The following is a 17,379-nucleotide window of genomic DNA, read 5'->3' as shown; positions in this document are numbered from 1 at the left end:
TCTGTGGGTGTCTCGCTTTTATTGCGCCAATAATGCAATTTGTTGACATTGGCCAGGCCGTGTTAATAAGTCGCGCAACGCACCGGTAATGCAATTTCCAGCTGCCAGCAGCTAGCAGCAAAGAGGAAAATGCCTTTTCACGACCATTGAACTTGGCCCCAAAAGGCAATTGCAAAAGAACTTAATTAATTAGCTGCCAAAAACTTTGCTTTGCAAGTTTTTTGCCCACAATCTGATACACTTGCCACAGTAGCAGAAGCAGCAGCAGCAGCAGCAGCTGCACTACGTTCTCAATCTAGGATAAATGAAAAACCCCAGTGCCCACCCAAGGCTAAAGAACTTTGCGTGTATTTACTGTTTTTCTTTGGGATTTCGATTCGGGCTGCCGTTGCCGTTTTTTTCTTTTTTTGTGCTTTTTGCCATTGTTGCTGCTCTTAAGTGCTGGACAAGGACAACAAGGACCTGCTGTAGGAAGCTTTTGTGTTTTAGTTACGCTGCCAGCCGGAAACGGATGCGGCAGCCGCAGCGGCAGCGGCCCATGTCCATGCCCAGGCCAAGCCAGACGAAGCCAAAGGCAAACGGCGGCTCAACATTCGAGTTGAGCCTTGTCCAGCTCTGACCGCAATCGCATTGTGGCATTGTCCACATCAATGTTGTCGCCTTCTATTTTCTGGTGCCCACTCCGGATTAATAGTACGGCTCATCGTCCATCTCAGCTGCTGCGAAGGGCACAAGAATTGATTTTACTTTTTTGATTCATAGCAGCAAAGCTGGATCGACACCTTTTTTACTTAGGCAGCAACAGCTGCTGCTGCTGCTCCTACTCCTGCTGCAAACTTCAACTTCAATAATTGCATTGACAAATCTTTGGCTTTTGGCACTTGCACAGTTTAGAAACTCAGCACAAACCAAGCCAAATGAAAACCAAAACTCACAAAACTTTTAAGCACGCAACTCTAAAGAACTTCGAGCACACACACACACACACACACTTAGATGGCTCTCAAATTAAATTAAAGTTATTAAATCATCAATTCAATCAGACAATTAAGAAAGTTGGCAGCTGGCAAGTTTTCGGCCACATAAACTTGAGGACACATGTGGCAAACCAACAGCTAACCAACTCTTCATTTCACTCGCTCTCTCTCTCTCTCTGTCTATCTCACTCTGTCAACATTTAGTGCCATTCAGCTAAAAATTTGTTCCAGCTCAAATTTAATTTAGTCGCAAAATTCAATTTATGGCTGACAGCGAGTTAAAGTTAAAATTTCAACACTTCATTACGCTGCATTCATATGGATTTTAAAGGTATCAGAATATAAGTGCTTAAACTGAACTAAACTACTAAATGTCCTGTACATAATATTTGACTACTTTATGTGCACATTTGTTAATCTTTCAAAAGTGTTGAACAAATAGAAAACAAATTTTATAATAAATAGCTAGACACATATTGAAATATCAATTCTGCCTAGATCATCTTTTACATAATATTTAGTTTCATTTTGAGTATAAACTGCCCGCTTCTTATTATCGATACAGGGTATATATAGAAACACGCGCAGTGGCCAGCAGTTTATTAAAGTTTCTGTCAAATTCCAGTCGCTCATTGGCTCGCTTTATATATATAATCATGAATACTCATGTGTGTTTATATATATGTATATATATATATATATATATGTATAATTTGTGTGCTATCACTTGTTATTGATTTCAATTTCATTATCGCTTTGGCTTTTGTTTCCTTCGCTTCTGCTTCGGCCCTGAGCACAACTGTCCTGCTGACAGTTTCCTCCATTTGTCTGGCTGTCCGGCTGTCAGCCGCTGCAGTTGTCAGGACAATTACCTCTGGGGCATATGCATTACAACATGTAATGAGAGCAAGCAATGCACTATTCAACTAATGTAAATGTAGTTTAAAGCTGGGAAATGAGACACACCTGAACAGGTAGCCAATACAATATTTATACCAATTTCGAATTAAACTCTTAAGTCAAATAATTAGTGCTAGAAGTGCAGCTTCACCTTTAATCAAACTGCCAAGTCAATAAAAAGTTCTCATATAAATTCTTGGAACTATTTAGCTGCGCCTGAAGTTTGTTCTAGCACTTTACTAGAAAAGCCACGTGTGTGTGTATGGATATGTGTGGGTATTGCGCTTTTCGATTAGCTTAATTCGAAAATTCCAAAGTTCAGGCATTGATTGAACTTGTCCTGCGCCTGGCACTAATGAAAATAACGCAAATGTTTAGTGTTTTCCCTCCTCTTTATTTTATTTTACTTTTCCCTCTTTCTTTGTTGGCTTCCATTTGGCAGCCTGGCCTCGGGATGGAGTCAGGGCAGCTGACAGCAGCTGCCAACAGAAGCGTGTCCTGTCGGCGCCTGGCATGATTTTCAATTTGTGATCTTAATCAGCAGGTGTCCTGCATGGCTTGCGCTCTCTTTCATTGCTTTCCTTTGGCATTGCCATTCTTCTCGATTCTCATTTCATTATTTTTTCTTTTTCTTATTTTTTTCATTTTTGGTTTCCTATCAACATGAACGTCAGCATCATCGTCATCGTCATTGCCTTTTTATTATTATTTTTCATTCGGGTTTTGGCTGGCTGCCTACTAATAGCAGTTGTTGCTTCTGTTGCTGTTGCTGCTGCTGCTGCTGCTGCTGCTGTATCTGGCCTTTGTTCGCTCTCAACGTTCGACGCTCGTTGCTAGGCATTAACTTTTGTCATTTTGAGCACCCCTCAGTCAGTGAACAATGCATTGTGAATGGCCAGGACCTGGCCGAGGACCTAAGGCCTCCGCTTGACCCCCTCCAGCCCCATCCCACACTGTCTGTTGGGCCGGCCAGTGCTGCCTGTGCTGGCAGAGGCTGCCCGCTGCTTTTGGTCTGCTGCTGTGTTCATTTAATTAAATTACACCAAATTGTTCGGGTCGTCCTTTCATTCAGCACACAGCAGCAACAACAACAAATCGCATAAAATGTGTAGAAAATTACAAAATATGTTGGGCTGCAAAAATATTTGCTCAATGCCTGTTGCCAGTTGTCCTTAAAGTGTTCGTAATTGTTTTGCCTATACTGCTCGCCCCCCTCCACCTATCTCCCTCTTGGTCTCCACTCCCGCCCGTCAATTGGAAAACAATTTGGTTTTTAAATTATGTGAAAGACATGCAGACAAAAATGAGCATAAGAAATGCCGCATAAATAATACGAAAATATTTATATTTTTGGCTAACATATTCGAAAGATATGCGTAACAGCTGTGCCAAATGTGTTTGTGTTTGTATTCGAAGTCAAATTGAAAGCTCTGAATGCGTGTGCGTGTGTGTGTGTGTGTGTGCTGTATCTCTGTTGGTGTTTGCGAGAATTGCCGTCAATTTGCCGTTATCAAAATGCAATAGACATTTCAATTGCGCTGCGCAAGTAAACACAAAACGTTTTCTCCTGCATTTCGCCAATGTAAATCTTTCAAAAAGATTAACTTATTGATTAACTTTGTACTATATTTGTAATTCATAGTCATCGAAAAATTAATCTGAAAAATTGTTGATTAACGTTGTAATGTGTCTCTACTTTTACCTTCTCTCTTTGCATTGGCGATTAGCTGTAGCTAAAGATCTTTGGAATATTTGGTTATTCCACTGCCAACTCATACGCACACAAATTCGCACGCCAAAGCTGGCAAAACTTTTACAACAGGCCCGACGCAAATACTTTTCCCTGCACTATGGTCGCGATTCAATAAAATGCGTGCATAATTGTTAGAATTTAGAGGCGAAGTTTATTATTATATGCAAAATAGTCTTTATATTTTAATATTCCATAGAGAATATTCTATGTTAAATGAAGAGAATTGTAGTTTCATTATCATTTTTCACTTAGATTTTAAAAATGAAACCAGCTCATCTTAAATAAAATTAAATTTGGTTGGTAATTCCTATATTTTTTCGATATATCGTCTTTCAAGTTGTTTATTTTCAATAAATATAATTACATTCAACTATTGCCAATTCATAAATTTCAGCCTAACAACTAAATTATAAGATTTCCAACCCACAGTGCATAGAGAGTACATTTGGGCGAACGTTTAACATTTTTCGTTGCCTACTTTTTGGGGCTGGTGTTTTGGGCACTCCGCAATGCTCGCAATCAAAATCATAAAATATAAGTTTGCACTGCGTAAATTTCGAGTGTTTGCCGCAGCTGCCTAAATATTTTTTAATTTGCTTTGTTGTTGTTGTTGTTGTTGCTGTTGCTGTTGTTATTTTGGCGTTGGCATTTGGCAACTGTGCGCGTTAAAGCTCAAGTTATATTATTTTGGCAAAAGTTCTTCATCTGCCAACTGTTGCCCCAGCAGGCGGCACATAGTGATTAATCATAAACAAAAATCACTTGAAGCGCAGCTGCAGACGTAGCCCACAAACAACTGGCACACATATACACTTACATATACCCATACTCACCTATATAAAGCTTTGTCATTCGAACAAGAGTTGACAAAAAAAAAAAAAAAAAAGTAAAAATGGATATAAAAGAGATAAAGGCAGGTAACTGACGGTTTGGTAGCTGCGGCTCTCATATTGATCAATCAATGTCAGTTGGCTCCTGTTGCAAAATCTATAAGCAATATGATAACCATTTGGCAATAAACTCCAGCGTCTGACTGTCTGTCTGGCTGCCTGGGCATCTGTGCTATTGTCTGGCGTTGTCTTTGCAACACTTTGAGTGATTTGATATGGCGCATAACTGTAGACAGACACAAACACACACACACATACACGCCCCCGCTAACGCCCATTTGCTGCTAAACCTTTGATTGAAACAAATTTCCAATATAACCGAATGACAGATGCGACGAAAAGCGACATTTTGTTTTCACCGACTCCTCCGGCTGCCTTTACCCTTCACTCGTTTACATCCCTTTCCATCTTTTTTTTTTTTTTTTTTTTTTTTTGTGTTACTTTGTCTACCTTTGGCTGCTGCGCCAAAATGTGTCACTTTTTATGAGCGATCATTTGTATTTGCCGCCCTACTCTCCCCCTCTGCCTCCTATCTCTCTCTCTCTACTTGTTCTATGCCAATTTCGTTGCACCCCTTTGTGGCACTTGTATTTGCTGTCGCTCGTTTCCCTCTGCCTTTTAGCCTCTGTTCCTCTACTTGTACTCTGTAATGTTATGCTTTTGACAAATTTACGTTTAAGTGTATTACTTTTTATTGCTGCACACTCCCCGAGAAGCGATTATACTTAATGCTCCTCTCTTGTTGCTGGTGATTAATTAATTGATTGTTTCTTTTGTTTTTTTTTTTCTCCACTTGTTCGTATCTGATTTGCTTTCCTTTGCTGAGACGCAATTAATTGCCAATTGAATTTTTGCTAATGAAATTATTATATATTTGATTCGATAACAATATTTACTTATTTATAGCTGCGTGTCGAAACCGCTCATAGATCTTGTCCTTGATCCATTCCCTGCCGTAGGGCGAATAGCTGTCCGTGCTCTTCTGATACACCAGACAGCAGATATCCACGAAGGAGTCGATGAAGTCGAACAGTTGCTTTATGTCATACGTTATGGTGGGCATATTGGGGTATTTACGCTTCAGGTGCTCCTCATAGATATTGCAGACAGCCTCCAAGCATTCATCCAGCGTCTTGAACTCGCTATAGGTGCGCGTCTGTGGACTTTTCTTCGGGTGCACTAATAACACGGTGTGCGACATGGCAATCGATTTCTAAATAATCTAGGAGTTAAATATTAATTGAATTATTTCATAGATTTTTAGCAAATTGCAACTATATTATTATTATTATATATATATATTTTTTTTTTTCAAATTATGGCCTACTCTGATTCTCTAGCAATTATTATAGTATGCTGTGAAAATGAAATGGAAAATATATCGAATGGCAATAATGTAAAGACGTGTTATCGAGAAATCAATAACAAAGTCTATTTACATTTTACTAGTGTTGTTAAATTTTGGCGAGATTGGCTCCTAGTATTGCAGCAATGTGAGAGGCATAGAGTTGCAATAAAATTATTATTCGAGTGACTTTAAGTGAGTGAAAAAGATAGACAAATATTGCTACTGATGCATATAGTAAAATTAGTTGCTGACTTAAAGCGAGAATGCTTATTGGGCTTCTAGCTGTGAAGCATTTGGATTTTGTCAGACGAGCAGTCGGAAAAGCTGTCGATAAATGCACACAGTACACAGAGAATCCTTTATTAAAAGCAGTTATAAGAAGATTGGTTGATAATATCGGACGACGATCAATATATATTTATATAGGTCAAATATATATTTATATAAGTAGATCATGTGAATGCTTAAAACTAAATTAAGAAATACATATAATCTTGTACAATTAATTTTAACAAACTATGGGAGCTCTAACATATCAACTCTTCAATATCAACTCTTGGAATACCTACCTCGTCATGAAATTGCATAACAATAGTTTGATTATTTTCCGATCAATCGAACATCAAAAGTTAAATAATGCCACACTTAACTGTACTTGACTTGATTTTATTTGATGGGCGGAGCGGAGCGGTCTGTGTCGTGCCTTACATTTCGGCTGGAAAATGTCCCAGGCGGACAATTAGAGGAAAGGGTTTTAACGTCTTAAACACGTGCGTGCGCTTTCAATTTCATTTCCGTTCTGCTTGACGCTGTCCCTCTGCCCACGCTCTCGTCGCTACGTTTTAGTCCGTAATATACTTAAGTATGGAGCTCATAAAAGATTTAAGCGCCGCTGCCATTACAAATGCAATTTGCAAAAACTTTTGATTTCGCCAAGAGACCCAGGCAGTGGCACAGGCACTGGCACAGGCACTGACTGCGGCACAGTGGCAGAGGATCTGGGTCTCAGCTCAGAGGCTTTTATTGGTCTCATTAAACGAAAATGTTTGCGACCAAAGCGCGCTCAACTTGGGTTTGTCCCCATGTCGAGTTAACCGAGTTCTTCTCCAAAGTTCGCCAAGTTCTACGGGCTCTCTCAAATTGTAGACGAGTTCTCAGTGTCGCTTTCGATTTCTCGCTTCTCGTTGCGCTGTCTGTCATTGGCAAGTCCACTCACGTTTCGCTACCTTTTCAAAAAGGTGCGCGGCGTTGATTTAGAAAAACTTTTTCTTTCTTTTTCTTTCGTTTTTCATTTCATTGCGACTTGAGTGTGGCCAAAGATTTGAATGGTTTTTCACTTGACATTTTGTTGAAGTGCTTGTTGGTTGTGTTGCGGCCGACAACGTGATTCGATTTCAATTCGTTTTGGTTCCTTGGCCACCGCCGCCGCTGCCAAAGACTTTGATATACAACTTTGCAATTAAGCTGCCAATGAAGCGCAGACGAGCCCCGAAATTTTGCGACTCTCAACTTTCGACGTGGCTCTCGAGCCAACTTCAAATCAAATTAAATTTTACCAAATTATTTGCAATTTGTGCCACAGCTCGATTTGTCAAGAGCTCGAGCTGGTTGCAGCCATATTCATATTCATTGAGATTCAATTCAATTTTCACAAATTATGCGCTTGGTTAGTTTTGTGGCTTCCACAAATTATTTGGCTCCGAGAATACACAGAAATATATATGTATATGTATGTGTGTGTGTGTGTATCTGAGTGAGAGACTATGCCTGAGGCTTCCTCTTCATTATCTGTGAAGCATTCGGGTAACCATAAAATGGTTTGCCTCTGTTAAGAGACGCTCGTCGAAACTATGCCCAGGCTACAATGCTCGAGCTCTGCTATTGAATTTCCTTTATGACAGCCCATAGCAGTGTAATTGAATTGTTGAGCCCGAAATGGCGATGATAATTTGGTTGCTGCAAAGAATCAACTGTGATATCTATGACTTCAATTTGCTTTGCATTAGGCCTAACAATTTAATGACACTTTAACTTGGCCCAATTTGTATAAAAACTATGCATAAAATTCAATTTTATGTTCAATTACATTTATGCTCAATTAAGTTGGTTTCAATAAATTAAAAGCATTGTCTAAATTATTCAATTAATAAACGAGTTTTTGATTTCTCTCTACATATTTATTATAAATTAAATTTAGCTAGGTGCATAGACCAATTGAGCAGAAATTCGGATTCAATTTGCAATAATTATTTCGCTGAATATTTGTCTGTTAAATCTTACCTCAAAGCTGACACAAATTCGCAAATTCATGCTGAGCAGCTTTCGGGCGCATGTCACATTCTTTAAATCGCCAAATCGATTGTCAGCTGTGGCCTTTGTGGCAAATGTTGAGCGCTTTCTGAGCGATTAGGCGCCACATGAGCAGCAAAAATTTGTGGCGTGTGTGTCGATGTCGATAAGAACATGATAATGATGTCTAAGTCGCGCAATCCAATAATGAAAATTAATTTCACACACACCGACACAGTGAAAGAGAGAGAGAGAGAGGAGGAGCTGTAAACCGCAAGGCCCTAAAGCAATTTATGCCAATTTTCACACACGCACACACATCTACACATACTAATACACAGAACCAGACACAGGCATACCCGAAATATTTTTGACACCTGCAGAATTCCTATTGACAGCTGCGCCGCAGCGGCGGCGGCTGCGAAATACGCGTTTCAATTCCAAGCGTTTAGCATTTGGTTGGTTTTCAACGTGGTGTGTGTGTGTGTGTGTGTGAGTGAGTGTGTCCATGTATGTGTTAGTCTGTTCATGTGAGCCGCAGGCTTAGCGACTCTGTGTGCGAGTGTCTGGCATACGTGAAATTTTTGACAGTTATTTTAATGAAATTATGCAAGCGCACTTTCACACATTCAACACCAAACGATCTGCCAGCTGAGCGCCATGAGCAAAAAGCTTCAAGTTGTTGTTGTTGTTGTTGTTGTTGTTGTTATGCTGTGTACTTTGGCATCACGTATGTGGGTTAATTATATGCACTGACATTCAAAATTTTCGGTATTTAATTAGCTATATTGCAGCTGGGAATAGGTAAATAGGTTTCAATTATAATATTGCTAATTAGGTAAAGAATGAAAAACAGCTGGAATTTGAATACATAATATAATTACACCATATGAGATTGGCCTAAAAAATATTTAAATCAGGAAGACAGGACAAGAAAGTTTAATTTATTGGATGTCTATTTTATTTTTTATATACAGAGCTAAAAAACTATTTTTTTTTTTTTTATAATCTGCACTGTAAAGGATTCAGGCGATCTACCAGTCATTTAATCACCCAAAACGTAAATACTTTAACATTTTTTAATTTAACGTTAAAGTTGCCCTTTGTTCATATTACATTCACTATATAATATGGCAGCACCTGCTATTTTTATGATATCTTCCTCCGCTTCCCCTTCAGCTCCAAGAATTCTTATTTCTTTGAACCTTCTAGATCTCTAATATTACACTCCATATACGAGTAAATATATATAAAATAAAATGAAAATTTCCTGAAATTTGTAGAATGAAATCTCTATAGACATTATTTGCACTAGTAAATAGAATTTTCATTGTTAAAGTGCTTCAAGGCAGTAGTGTGACTGTTATCATCTATTTATTCTAGCGAATTGTAGTGCCAGCGCTCTTTGTTCAAATCTCAAATTGTGAGTGTGTGTGGGTGTGTGTGTGGGTGTGTGTGTGAGTGTGTGTCAAGGTGCCCGTTGTGTCATCGACGCCTCGTCAGTGTCTCGAACTTCAACTCGAAACTCCCAAGTGGCTAAGCAGCAGCAGCAGCACTCGAAAAATGTCGCATTCGCTGGAGCTGGACATGGAACTGCTGACAGCAGCAGTAACAGCAGAGCACATCAGCTGTACATACACATCACATTCACATGGGCTGCCAGCTCGGAGCAGGAGCTGGCATGGGGACAGCTGGGCACGTGTTGAGTGCGCACAAAAGTATGCTATGGGGCACACGAGCAATCTTTTATTTGATACGTTTTTGATTTGAGAACTAAAAGTCGCCGCAGCAGACAATGTCAATGTGTGCACCCGCATAGCCGACTCCTGCTCCTGCTCACCCCTCTACCCAGCCCATTCGCAGCACACCCCAACAAATCCAAATTGCTGTCGAAAACAATGACAGCAGCCCAGCGGAGCAGAGAGCAAAAGAGACAACAAGAGTGAGAGTGAGAGATGAGCAGACAGAAGAGACAGACTGCGCCCAGTCTCAAGTGCAGCATGACACGTGGATTTCTGTTCGTTTCTTTTTATTTGTCTTGTCGCAGCCCCGGCAGCCAGCACTCCTGTGGGAGGTGTATGTTTTTGGTAATTTGATTTTCAGATTTTCTCTGATTTGTCAGAGACGCCAAGTTAACGCTACATTTGACGCCATTGGCCAACAAAACAAAAGAAAAACCAAAAAGCAAACTGAAAATCGACAACGAAAAACGTGTGCTGAATTTTTAAATTCAAATTTTACACCAACCGCCCACTGCACCACCCCCTTTCGCTTTGTTGTTTAGCATGTTGTTTGCTCTCTAATAGAAAATCTTTTTGCAATTTGATTTTCACCATAATTGAGCAGGCTGGCAAAAGAACGCGACAATTTGTTACATCAGCTTTGGGCAAAGTCAAAAAATTCAAAAAAAAAAAAAAAAAAAAAGAGACAGAGAGGCGGTGCCATCTGCCATGCCCCCCGCTATATGGCCGGGTGTTGATGAGGCACTTTCCGTTAAATTTACTGTCGCACAAATTTGAGTTTTGCCTCACAGTTGCTACAGTTGTTGTTGTTGTTGCTGCTGCTGCGCACGTATTTGCCGTTTCTATTACAGTTTGTGCTGATTTTGATTTGCTGCCAGCTACATAGATCTAACCGGCCCCACCCACCCGCATAAAGCCTGCATACCCACCCTCTGTCCGCCTTTGCCTGTCATTCAATCTCAAATTCACTCAATCAGTCAGTGCGTCTGTCTGTCTGTTCGTCCGTCCGTCCGTCTGTTCGCCAGCCTGGCTGTTTCAGTTAGTCATTGCGTCAACACTTTCACGGTGTAAAGGGCGTGTCACACACACCCACACATCCACATTTTGGCCATACATATGCCGCTCGAGTCACGTTTATTGTTGGCAATTTTTTGCGCCGCTGCTGCTGCTGCTGCTGCCGCTGCCTTTTCCACTGCCGACTTATGACTTTTGTGCGCGCATAGGCAATTTCTATGCAGCCCCTGCCACGGTCCCCACCCCTGTGCCCCACGCCCCCCTCACTGACAACTCCTGTGCAGGTTAGCACGTGTGCGTGGAACGCATTTGTCATACTCAAATTTAAAATTCAATTTACTTACGTCATAAATTTAATAGTCTAGCTGGCACAAATCAGTACACTTGATTTAGGCCATGAGCCCGCAGCTGGCTAACAACAACAACAAAAGGGTTTTGAAAATGTCGGCGAGGCTTATATACTTATATATATATATTTATATATACACGTATATTGATTGGCAGCTACTGGCTATAAATATGCTTTAATACGAATTAGCTGGGTTGGATTTATGGTAAAAGAGAGAAAGGCAACGATAGAGAGACAGACAGAGATAGGAAGGCAGAGAGAGAGAAAGCCAAAGATAGAGAGAGAGAGAGACAGTTATAGAGAGAAAAAAATAAATGCAGAAAGAGAGAGAGAGAGAGAGAGAGAGAGAGAGAGAATAACAGAGAGATATAAATAAGTGGATCTGGACTCATTTAATTTAAACTTAAGAAATTCAGCCTAAGAATTAATTCTTATATATATAAAATTATAAAGACGTCTAAAAACAATTTTGTCTTAACCAACAGGCTATCTAATTTGGAAATATCTATATATCAATCTAAAAAGGATTTTTGCTTATATTATAATATATATATTATATATTTTCCAAATCGCTTTAAGATTCACGCTCAACAACTAATTCATATTTATATATCTTTGGAAGCTCAAAAAAAAAAAAGTCCCTAACGCTTTTAACTTAATAAGTCCGGCCACATATTCATTTTTTGTATTTTCATTTTGTCCAGCATTTGGTAAATTTAAAGGGACAGTGGCAAAGCTAATTGCTGAGCTTGTTAGACATATGAAAGACTTTTGTGCCGAGACAAATTATCAATGTGTGTGTATGTGTATGTGTATGAGTTTTGTGCTAAACAAAAGTGCGCCAATTAGTAGCAAAATTTAGTTTTTAAGCTCTCACAATTCCACACACACCCACACACACACACTCACACACACGCTCACACTCAGAGGACAGCCAAATGTGCGCCCAGCCGCAAAAGCCAGCAAAGTTGATTTCTTAACAACTCTGAGAAAGGAGACCACAGAACCGCAAAAATGTCAGAACGTCAGGCAAACAGACGCTGAGAATATGGGCAACATTTTAAGCTCAACTCTGGGATGCCCAAAAAGTGTTCGGTACGAGGACCACAGCTTTGAGCTCAAATACGTTGAAGGTGTGTGTGAGTGTGCACATGTGTGTGTGTGTATGTTGTTAGTAAGTTGTCTCTTAGTTGTCTCTATTTTGTGGCACATTTGGCCAGGACGCTCATCTGTAAATTCATGCACTCACACACACACATACACATACGTTTTGATATGGCTATGAAAAAGATAAATGCATTTAATATAAAGGCAGCAGAGACAGCTCGAAGAAGCCGCTTCAAGTAGGTAGCATAGTTATGTGATAGATTATGGAACTGTAAATTAACTTTCTTTAACAAATTGTTAAATTGTAATTTTACATTCAGTTAATATGCAGAATCTTAATTACGATTAGCAAATATAATTGTACTGCCATAAAACATAAAATATTTATATATGTATTTTTTTAAATAATAAAATAATTTTAGAAATTTATTTAACATTATTTGTGATAATAATTAAATAATTTTCTTAATAATTAAATAAAAATAATATTAAGTTAATTTTAAATAAAATATGTGAAATTAATATTTCCAGTAATTTTATTTCTATTTTAATAATTCTTCATTTTCACACAAGAAATTTATTTTTGAAGTGTATTTAAACTTCGATTTAGCACTATTTTTTCCATTTGCATTTCTCTAAATATTTTTTAATCAAAAGGAGTCCGTATGAGTGTGTTGCTTGATTTGAGTAAGTGTAAAATTTTTTGATATGCGCTTGGCATGCTGCAAAATTAAACTAAGTCCATTTTAATTGAGTTTTTCAGCATGTGTCGGCCAGGCTGGCATAAAATGCAGTTTTTAGTTGTATTTGTGACATGGATTTGATTTGATCTCCCATTCACAATTTACAATTCGTTATGCTGGCAATTTGGCAACATTGTCGTCAATGAATTGTGAATGAAATGCAAATTCCTGTGGTGCAATTTAATGGCTGCACGCCAAACCGAATGAAACACGATGACAAATTAAATTCCATACTTGTTTTTCCCAATTTGTTTTCCCCCCCTACTCATCCAACTGCGAAAACAAGAAAAGAAAATAAAATTCGAAATGAGATACTTGAAATTGGGACAAAGTTTTCGGCGTTATCAGAGGCAAGTATTTACCGCAAGACTTTTCCGCTGCGTGACGGCTGCTCGTAATGTTTTTGTTTTTGTTTTTCCACATTATTGTTCTCAACGCTCTACCTTATTTTTCTGTTTTGCTGTTTTTCTGTTACTTTTTATTTGTGCGTAATCGGCAATAAGGCCAACAAAATAAGTTTTACCGCAAAAAGCAAATAAAATTTGTTTGAAAAATTTAAACAGGAAATGCGGGCAGCGCGAAAGCAGTATTGGAAAACACCAAAGGTCTTTGGCCAAAGTCAGACGGGAAAGCTGAACGGTGGAGGAAGTAGAGTGCTGCTGTGGTCTTCACATAATTTAAATTTGATTGGCCTGGCTTGGACGGATGTGATTTAGATAAACATAATTTGCGCCCAGCGCCGGAGCTTGGCAAATTTGTCCAATTTGGTGGTTTGATTGGCTATCTTAGGTGTGATCTCAGGTGGATGCAAAAGTTGAGTAAGGCTGACTAGGGGCAGTCTTTTTGGATCATGTTTCTATATGAGTTGAAGTCGATTACCAAATAAATCTTGAGCTTGCCTAGGTCTAGATTTTAAAACCTAGATTTTAAAACCAAGGAGTCTGAATTCCTGTAGCTCGCTTATCTATTCTACGTATTATTTTCAATGAAATGAATTCCAGCTGAAATCATAATAGTAAATATTCAACATAAATTGATAAAGTGAAGGATGGCGAGCCTGAAGACGAGCAGTCAATATGAGTAGAGATGCCTGGAGAATTCTATGTAAAAGCCTTTGAAAATCAAATTTTAAAATTATTCTTAAGCTTCATGTCAATTTCTCTTGCTTTAATTACACTTTTCTATTTACTATATAAATTTTCAATAAATACATAAATTTTTTAGCCATTTCTCCCGTTATTCAGGCAATCGGTGAGCTTTTTTCCGACAGCGGCGCCCAAGTGCATTTATCCGAATCAATATGCAATATTAACAATATTTGCCGTAGCCACAGGTAACAGATTTCAAAAACTGGCAACACGAAATGCCACTCATAAGAGCAGCACGGAAGCCACATAACAATTTTGTGTGTTTGTCTCCCACTGTAGGAAGCAGCTCAACCGTAAAAAGCGCAAAACTGGGTTAGCTGTCGAGATTTGCCCAACACTGACTGCGCCAACAACAAAAACAACAGCAACAACCGCCAGTTGAGGTATATACAGGAACGGGAATATTGACAGTCCATACCCATCACAGAATGAAGCATTTGGGATTGGCAATGCATTTGGAATTGAGCGGGCCAGCAACGGCAACAAAAAGAAAACTGAAAAAAAGGAAAGGAAAAGCTAAAAACTCACGAGCTGCAGCTGAACGCTGGCAGCGAAGCGAAAATAGCGGGCAATGCGAGCCGATGCTGCCACGCCCTGGCCAGCCCCCCGCCCAGCCGAACATGCTGCTGCATATACGTCAAGTGAACTGGAAGTGATATGGCAGCATAGCGCAGCGGGACAAGCCCGAAAGCGAAGGACGAGCGTGTTCACGTGCAAAATTGCAGCCATTCCCAAACGGTTTGCATCCTTTTCATTTTAATTTTTTTTTTTTTTTTTTTGTACCCCCATCTGCTGCTGCTCTCTTTGTGCTCTGCTGCCGCTCAAAATCAAATTCACTCTGTGCATGGGTGTGTGGGTGTGCGTGAGTGTGTGTGTGCGGGTGTGGGTTATTTGAGCATCATTTTGAGTGTGATCGATGGCTTCGCTTGCTGGCAGGACATGCAGCCAATGGGCCTCGATTTTAATCAGCAACTGAAAGCCGATCGGCAGCCGAGCTGAGCGGAGCCCCGCACTGCCGACAATGACAACGACTGATATCCTTGCGGTTTTGCATTGCGCCGTGGCAGGCATTTATCTCACGCACACACACACACACATACACACACTCGTATAGCCTTGCAGCTGGTCATGCACTTCCGCTTCCGCTTGGCGGGCAAAGAAACACCACACTGGACACTGGCCCCATCTTCAACCTCAGCCAATGGGTGGCAAGTGTGCCTCAGACGTAGCGCTGATTGTTTGCCCACGTTGCAATGCCACTAAATTGTTTGTCTTGTGTGTGTATATATCTCTCTCGGTATGTATGTATGCGTGTTTGTGTGTGTGTGTTTGCATGCAATGCCATTAACAATACGCCCAATGCCAAAACGGGCAAACGCGCCAAAGCCATTGTTATTTCGGCGGTCGATTGTTGTTCTTCCGGCTTGCGTGAGCTTACCCCAAGCCCAGAGCCCCACCACACCCCCTCCTCTGCAGCCGCAAATTGTGCAAACAAGCGTGGGAACGAGTCAGAGCGAGTGAGTAAAAGAGAGAGAGAGAGAGAGAGAGAGTGAGAGAGAGAAAAGGATGCTCGATGCAAAACTTGTGCCACAAATCGCTTCGAATTTTGTTGCTGGTTCGGTTTTTGGGTTTGTTGCTATTGTTGTTGTTGTAGTTGTTGTTGTTGTTGTTATCGTTGTTGCTCTATTTGATTGGGAGTCTGTTCTGGGCTGAAGTTGTTTTTTCAGCTCGGTTTGCTCTCGACTGCAATAATCTTATTAGCAGTTTGTTGTTCGAACCTAATCAATTACCAACGTAATTACAAACTTTGCTAATCTGCTTAGCGCCCAGCACATGCACGGCAAACAGAGCACCGAGTGGAGCCAGGGCATGATAACAGTTAGAGTAGACGGGATAGAGGGCAGTTTGAGTGGCATCAAGACCTATTGAACCCTATGCCGCGAATTTACGTTTATGACCACTATTGGCCACAGATGCCCGTGCTCGGCTGCTGCTGATAGCCAAATTGCTATTAAGCGAGCCGCTCCAGGAAAAGAGAAAGAATTTGAAAATTCAATTGGACTTTTGGCATAATGTGAAATGTGATTGAATATGCAGTTGAATTTCATATAAACTGGAGTATGAAATTAATGGTTTCTCTCTCTTTAGGCATAAGTATGCCTCGTCTATTACACTTACCACATTTAATGGACAGATTTTAAATACACATGTTAAATACGACAATTGTTGAGGCGTAGACTTTGACTTCAAACTAGCTGTGGGAAATTCATCAGCTATGTTTAAAACTCTGCTCTCTGTCCAGCAACTACCCCTACGTCTTCCATGGCAGCTTAAGCTCGGCAGGTGACTCAATAGACAAGCTCGATTAGTGCTCATCGCTATGGCAGGAATATCGCTCTGAAGGTGCTCGTTCACTTACTGTCTTCACATACTGTGAACAGAGCAAAGTCATTGTTAAATTAAAACCAAACCCGATCAGTTGTACTATAATTGGTTATTCCACGATTGAACAGGTCATTATGTTTTGCCGTCCAAGTAAACTTAAATTTTACGAAAACAAATCCCGAAAATTCCCATAAAATCTTACTCACCAGCATATAAAATTAATTTCTATCAATAAATAAAATATCAGCCAAGCCTGTCACTTACAATGTTCGAATATTCGATACACAGCGATTGGCATACAAGCACCAGCAAGGGTTTTTCGGCTTTCGTCTGAGGAAAAAAATCAACTTGAATTTTTGTCTGCTCACCATGATTCAATAGTTCTGCTTCTTCATCGGTTTTATCTTATGTGGATTTAACGCTCATCTGAAGCCGAAAAAATAAATCATTTGACAGGATAAGAACAAGTCCTTCGGGTACCTCTGTTGTTGTTGTTGAACTAAGCATGGCAAAAATACCAAAAACTTTTGTCGTAGTCAAAAGCCAAAATATTTGAATATGCCAAAACAAAATTAATACCGTGTGCTGTGCCTCTATGCCCCCCCTTGCTGCAATTCTATCTGTGAGTGGCAACTCCCAAGGCCCTCATACGTTAGATTTTTGCCTTTTGCTGCCAACAACAGCAGCAGCAGCAGCAAACTTTTCCACGCATGATTTAAATGGAAATAAATCTT

The 17,379-nt window shown here is 39.9% G+C and overlaps 1 protein-coding gene across 2 annotated transcripts; it reads right to left on the bottom strand.

The window, feature by feature from the left end:
- Nucleotides 1–5,188: 5,188 nt before the first annotated feature.
- LOC6577531 (enhancer of rudimentary homolog) lies at nt 5,189–5,935 on the bottom strand. 2 transcript variants are annotated; one of them, XM_044008724.1, is made up of 3 exons: nt 5,848–5,935; nt 5,417–5,742; nt 5,189–5,341 (listed from the first exon to the last, which is right to left on the bottom strand). In XM_044008724.1, the coding sequence occupies exons 2-3, from the start codon at nt 5,719–5,721 to the stop codon at nt 5,212–5,214; spliced, it is 435 nt and encodes a 144-aa protein (XP_043864659.1). In that variant the 5' UTR covers nt 5,722–5,742; nt 5,848–5,935; the 3' UTR covers nt 5,189–5,211. The 2 variants fall into 2 exon arrangements, with proteins under 2 accessions (XP_043864659.1, XP_002003496.1); XM_002003460.4 differs by lacking the exons at nt 5,189–5,341; nt 5,848–5,935 and having other exon boundaries at nt 5,369–5,825.
- Nucleotides 5,936–17,379: the final 11,444 nt, after the last annotated feature.

Source organism: Drosophila mojavensis, unplaced genomic scaffold (assembly GCF_018153725.1).
Source record: "Drosophila mojavensis isolate 15081-1352.22 unplaced genomic scaffold, ASM1815372v1 contig_36, whole genome shotgun sequence".
Classification (NCBI taxonomy): Eukaryota; Metazoa; Arthropoda; class Insecta; order Diptera; family Drosophilidae; genus Drosophila; species Drosophila mojavensis.
This window is presented reverse-complemented; position numbering and strand designations above follow the sequence as displayed.

Bases quoted from the DNA above. Each gene is read 5' to 3' on its own strand.
- LOC6577531 (XM_044008724.1), bottom strand. From the start codon at position 5,721: ATGTCGCACACCGTGTTATTAGTGCACCCGAAGAAAAGTCCACAGACG. The intron at 5,342-5,416 runs GTAAATATTGTT...ATTGCGTCTCAG, and splicing joins CGACACGCAGCTATAAATAA to CAAAGGAAAGCAAATCAGAT.